At 39.3% G+C, this 6,459-nt stretch overlaps 1 protein-coding gene across 1 annotated transcript; it reads right to left on the reverse strand.

The window, feature by feature from the left end:
* Positions 1-5,041: 5,041 nt before the first annotated feature.
* On the reverse strand, positions 5,042-6,343 carry dctpp1 (dCTP pyrophosphatase 1). The gene has a single exon (XM_026302594.2). It carries the CDS (start codon positions 6,176-6,178, stop codon positions 5,630-5,632), a length of 549 nt encoding a protein of 182 aa, XP_026158379.1. The 5' UTR covers positions 6,179-6,343; the 3' UTR covers positions 5,042-5,629.
* Between the last annotated feature and the right edge of the window lie 116 nt (positions 6,344-6,459).

The following is a 6,459-nucleotide window of genomic DNA, read 5'->3' on the forward strand; positions in this document are numbered from 1 at the left end:
AAAAATTTATATTCAGGGAAAAAAGGCAAACGAGAAACTGAAAACATTTGGTCCCAAACATGGGCTAAAATAAAAAAAACATTTGCTATGATTCTAGCAGCAGGAGTTCACCCTTACCTTAGCCTGGGGAAATGAAGCAGTAGTCCAGCCACGTGTGTGAAGGGAAAAATGAAAGCCTTTGGTAGGAGTTTTAGTCCCTAGGTACCAACAAATTTTGCCTTGACGCGCAATGTTTACTGAGGCGCTTAAATCAGTTCCTTCCATTTGGCCATGAGCTGTGAGGGCAGACTAATGACTAAAATGATACGCGAGCATCTGCGTTAAAGTTGTTTGTGGCAGAAGTAGCTACATTGTTGCGGTGCGTTAGATATGTAACTTACAGGTGTAGCCATAGTCACGTGATATTATCAGCCAACCGGAGCTGACTACCTGAACAAGATGGCAGACATTCCCTCCATGGATGTAAAAATGACCACAGTTAGTTACTTTTCCAAACCATAGTTACTTTCAAATTTTATGCAGGTTTACTTAAGACCACAGCCACTATGACCTCCCATGGGGCAAAAATTGATTGTTGGGCCAGTAACTGGTCACTATTTATCCACACAGCCTGAAACCAAGCAGTAATCTATTCTACAGCTAAAAAGATTGATTAAATATCAATAGTCTTAAGTCATTTCTTAACACTTAAATAAATCACTGGTAGCTACTTCTCAGATGTAAATAGTTTTTTGTTTTTTGGGGGGTTTTTTGTTTTGTTTTGCTATAATCAACATCTTTGTTTTTTTTAACAGTTGGTCAGACAAAACAAAGGATCCATCCATCCATTATGTACCACTTATTCTAATAGGGCTGGAGCCAATCCAAACCAACAATGGGCAAGTGATGGGGTACAGCTCTGGACAGCTCAGCAGTTCATCACAGAGCCAACACAGACAGAAAAACACTCATGCTTACATTCACACCTATGGGCATTGTAGAGCCACCAATGAACCCAACTCTAAAGGGCATGTCTTTGGACTGTAGGTTAGGGTTAGGCTGTAGTTCCTGAAGAAAAGCCATGTAGACAGGGGAGAACATACATGTAGGATTCAAACCCTGAACCTTCTTGCTGTGAGACAACAGTACTAACCACCGCAATGCCTGGCCACCCCAGTATGTCAACTGGGTTTTTTTATTCACTGAACAGACAAAACAAAGGACATTTTATGAAGTGGCAGAAATTCAAAATTATCATAGTGGGAAAAGTACTTGATGCCCAATATTAATGAACCACAATACAAGGATCCTGAAATAGAAGCAGTTAAATGGATTTCAACACAAAGATTTGATTTTTTTTTAAATCTCCAACTTTCTCTATGGTGGCAAAATATATTAACTGGCCAGGTTCTTCAGGCCAAATGTTGTAGATTGCACCTTTGTTTGGCAGCATCCTAGAATCAAATCCATTTTTTTCAAATCTCTTTTAAGCATCACTGGTGGAGAAGTTCGTAAGTCACCTAACTCGGTAATTACTTAATTGTGTCATTAAGTCAACATTGTTCTCTCCTGCTTATTTTATGTTATGGTTGTGTTGTCTATTGGATGTTGCTTTACATGTGTTTTTTGCTGCTGATTGTCACTGCCATTGTATGTGGTAAATGGTACTGGTTCAATAAAGCAATCAAAAAGGAGAAAGAAAAAGAGAAAATGGCTTTTCTATATAGCTGATAAGGAAAAGCACAGGTGGATCCAATAACTTTAACACTAACTCCTTTCCATCGACCTGTGTCAGCGAGCCAGTATGCACTGGAACCAGCACACTTAAATACAATGCCACTTTAATTAACGTTATTGATTGCACCTGTGCCATTCCTGCAATTAGGTGTCAAAATGTCAGCCACGAAAAAGACCTTTCACAGATACCAAATAATTCTTCAACTTAATGAGTTTTGAGATCAAGGATATTCAACGCTACAAATTAAATTGTTGCATGTGATCTGAAACCAAAGGTGACAAAGGTCTTTTAACTGAACAGGAAATTCTGATGGGCCATTACTCCTAAAATCAAAATCAGTATAATAATGTGCATTTTTGCATTGCTATTTAAAGAAGCTACTATTTAATATAGAGTACACATAATAACTCATCCATGTAGCTTACAGATAAGAAACAGCCTGTAACTGAAAGATTAAATTGACTGAAACCCATGGAGACACACATATAAATAAATATAGGGAATTTGACTTGTACATTGTTTAATTGAATGAGCCATAATGTTTATGAAAAGGAAGAAAATTTGCCAAGCAGTTCATGTTCAAAATGGATCCGCTTGGGGTGTTTAAGATCTTATTGTCTCTGCACAAAAGAGGGGCTTTGCCTGGTCCAAAAAATAGTCTGTGGTCTGTGTGTCTGTGTGCATCCATACATGTATGCGTGGATTGTGATGTGATGTGACCCCCTGCTGCTGAGTAACCCCACTGTGTGAGATCTGACAGCTCCCACTGCTATCTCTATGACAAGATAAAAGAGTGTCTATGTGTGTGTGATTCAGATAGTGAAAGGAAGGAGGAAGCGGACAAAAAGACAGAAACCAGAGCTTCCCAAACAAAAAATAAGTCTATCCACTCAAGTAAATCTCTCTTTGAAAGCCTATCTGTGTCAGCATGACATCCTAGACATCCCACATCCTTCAGAAAACCATAACAAGCATCAACAGGCCTGATGGAATCTGCTGGGATGATAGTTACAAACTCAGAGAAAATCTAAGATTTGAACTCATAACTCTTAAGTGTAATTAGGCCCTCAGTGCCATCTTCAGTCAAGAAATGGCATCATGGGAACCTTCTAACGTCTTTCTTAAAACATGGAAACATAAAGGCACAACACATCTCTTGAGTTAACTTTCACTGTCAACATTTTTAACAACTAGTCTTAAAATGTTGATAAGCTAAATAAATACACAGTCAAACATGAGCCTGCACTTCAAGATAATGGGTGTACATATATTTCCCACTTTCAAGTCAGAAAAATGCAGCATATTAATAAATGTATGTTTGAAAGGGTATTAAGAGATGTACTTTCCAGTTATACATCCTCGCGTTGCTTGATTTGGAATGGTCCAACATCAAAACTCTGCCTGCAAACACACAATTTATGGTGCCATTTGTGAGGTAGTCTCTTCTCAGAGATTTGTTGCATTACCAAGCCGCATGACCACTCTGTCTATAACAAAATAGCTGACATCAAATAAGTACAATGTACATGAAGTACCATGGAAAATGATACCCATGACATCAGTTAGCAGAGACCACTCACATGATATCCCAAGCTCAAGTTTGACAGGACACCTGGTTTTAAAAGACTGAAAACAACCTTTGAGTATCACAAGCGACCAGATGCCACTTGCAATGGCCTTAAAGCTAATGGCTAATGACCTGTGACCTTTGACCACAGCTGACAATAAAGGTATGATAAAATGCTCAAATGTGTGAAACTTTTAACTTTAAATCACTATTATATCTGAGACTAAAAAAAAACTATGAGGATTTTTCAGACTAAAGAGTGCATAGCATACCAAACCTGTTCACAGTAACTTTTGGCAGTGCCTGTGTATTCTCAGATATGCATAGTTGACATCAGCAAGAAGAGCAGTGATACTTTTCCTCTCCCGAGACAGCTCTAATTGCAGCCTGCCACCTGACTGGCACACTTCTTGACAGAGAATATTGAGATAGCACCTACAAAGTATCACGATCTCCTATTTAAGATAGTGCACACTGTTTTGCAGTTGTGTGGATTGTGCATTACAAAACTCAAACTCCAAGTGAAGAAGGGACTATGATTTGGACAAACTACTGTGGAAAATGTAATATCACTTTCAGCAACAGAGCAAGCACAGAAGAAGTTTTGGGGGATGATCTTGGAGCAAAGAATTTATGATAATGAAAAACAAATTTAGGGGTCTACTGTGATTATTCCATTTCATTTGATAACAGTTTACTCCAAAGGGCAGATGTATCTACACATTAGTGCCAGAAGAGGAGAGGAGTCTGCATATCTAGATTTTTTTTAACATGCACCAAGAAAGTGGACAATTGCTCATTTTTAATGTGGCAGGCTGTGTCATATCTGTTTAAGTAAAAAGCTGTTTACTTTGAAGGGACGCTGCACTTGCACAGACGGCAATGTTTTATTGATGTATGACTATTTTCCTCTGCAGCCTGCGGATGACTCATACTTCTAAGTGAATACCACGATATACAGCTGAAGGCAATATTTGTGTCTCGAAACACATCAAATAAAATAAATAAATAAAAAAATCACACACTTTCACCACCATGTTACACTAAAAATGCCCCTCTCTTGCCCTGACACAGACACACGTTACAAACGTGTCTTGAATCTCAAATTATTGCTTAAAGATTTAGATTTTGTTGTTCCAGGTGGTTATATACTGATGGAGCCAGCTCAGGACCACATTCACTCTCCTCACTTACTGCTATGCTAAATCCTGCTAGTTTAAATAAAATGGTTACAAGCTTATAATTAATAATTACTAAAGCTACTTATGATTAAAACTATAACAATATGCTATTACATCTAGTATATTCAGGTAACCATCAATGCTAAATCCTGTTAAGTGAGGTCAAGGAAGACAGAACATTGATTTTCTGGAAAAAGCCACAGGACATACTGAGTTTTAAAGCAGTCTAATAAAAGAATCCTCTCCTCATAAAAATGTATTTTCCGTTGTTTTCAACTGCATTTCCTTACTTTGAGCCATTTCTAATATTTGTCCAGCCCATTGGCTCTATATATTACTCACAAACTACCATCTCCAAAATGACAAAAGTTAAAGAACCAACTCTACAACAGAAACTGAACACTGATTTAGCATTAATAGCATGTCTGTTGTATTTAACTACATTAATTTAATCTGTGCACCACATAAACTGTTGAGATAAGTAAAAAGTTGAGTGCAAACCTCTTTCAAGGCTCTTTTCTTAAGACTGAACTTGTATGTAGTCAGCTGAAAACCACAAACGACAGGACAGGTTAGGACAGGATTAAAGCAAGGTTTACTTTTACTGCTGTGACGTAAACAAAATGTGTTTGCCCAAATTTGAGGAGAATTTGCTTTAGACAAGTTTGAAAAAACAAAATCAATTCACAATTTCTCTGTCATTCATATCAGGTCATAAATTGCACTTCAATCTCAATCAATTCAGTAAATCACAGGAACCCAGATAAATAACTTCTAAAGTGTAAAAACATATCTTATTTTCAAACGCTCTATATAACAATTTTTGGATTTTCTGTAAACAAAAGTATGTCATGCCTAAAATGTACACAGGCACATCGATGATTCCAGTAAAAACAGTTTAAGCACAATAAAAGCCAAAGAAATCTGAAAGTGCCTTGCAGAACAAATGTAACTTTGCATATGAAACGTTCCGCGATCAGGCTAAATAATGTGTAACGTTATGACAGACGACACACACTGAAATGTTCACTTAGAAAACCCCTTTAACCCAATGGATAAAATGTTCAGTAGAGTGAAACCGCAGCAAGTAAACAGCAGCTCCAGCTGTTATTGGAACCGGCGTGCAATGGGATCAACCCATGATTGTAAGCTCAGCAACCAAACTCAGTCCTTGTACTCCGTGTACTTTTTGGCTGATCCGTGTACCTTGCTGGCGGGGTATTTAAGTCTGTTTAGGGCCATTTTTCGGATCACAGCTTGGGGAAGGTCTATGCGGCACTTATCGGCGAGTTCAACCAGGTAGATCAACACATCGCTGAGTTCGTGTGCAAGCTGCTCCCGCTCCGACTCGGTCCAGTCGGGCAAACCCTCGGCCACCTCTCCCCGCCACTGGAAATGTTCCGCCACTTCGCCGACCTCCCCGACCATGGCCAGAAGCAGGTTGCGGGGCTGGTGGAACTGGTTCCAGTCCCGCTCGTCCGTGAACTCTGCTTGCATGCGCCGAATGTCCTCAATGGTTGGCTCGGGGCTGAAGGTGAACTTTCCGGACTGCACTGTTCCTGTGTTTCGCAGCTTTGAATGGGACGATGGCTCTGCTGCTACCCCGTTCCCCACGGCTGAGTGGGACTTAGCAAAATCTTTGTTGGTGCCATTTGAAGAAACTGACACACCATCTTTGACTCCACATGCTTCTTTTCCATTTGTAGCCATCATATTGTGCGAATTTCTTCTTCTTCCTGATCAGGCAGACACGAAGCTACTGCGGTGTATTGCAGTTATGTGAATTTTACCAAGGCTGCTGCGTTAAAACAATTTAAGAACTATACACACAACTGCCCGCCAGCTACCATGTGAAGAAGTCCCGCCAGTTGTCAAACCGGAAATGATGTAGCTTATGTCGGAAACCGGAAAATTCTCAAAGACTGGGTAGTGTAGTTTTATTCTGAAAACTCGCGTCGTAGGCGCCCAAATTGAACATCACTTTAAAAACTACA

The sequence above is a fragment of the Mastacembelus armatus genome, chromosome 1 (genome assembly GCF_900324485.2).
Source record: "Mastacembelus armatus chromosome 1, fMasArm1.2, whole genome shotgun sequence".
Lineage (NCBI taxonomy): Eukaryota > Metazoa > Chordata > Actinopteri > Synbranchiformes > Mastacembelidae > Mastacembelus > Mastacembelus armatus.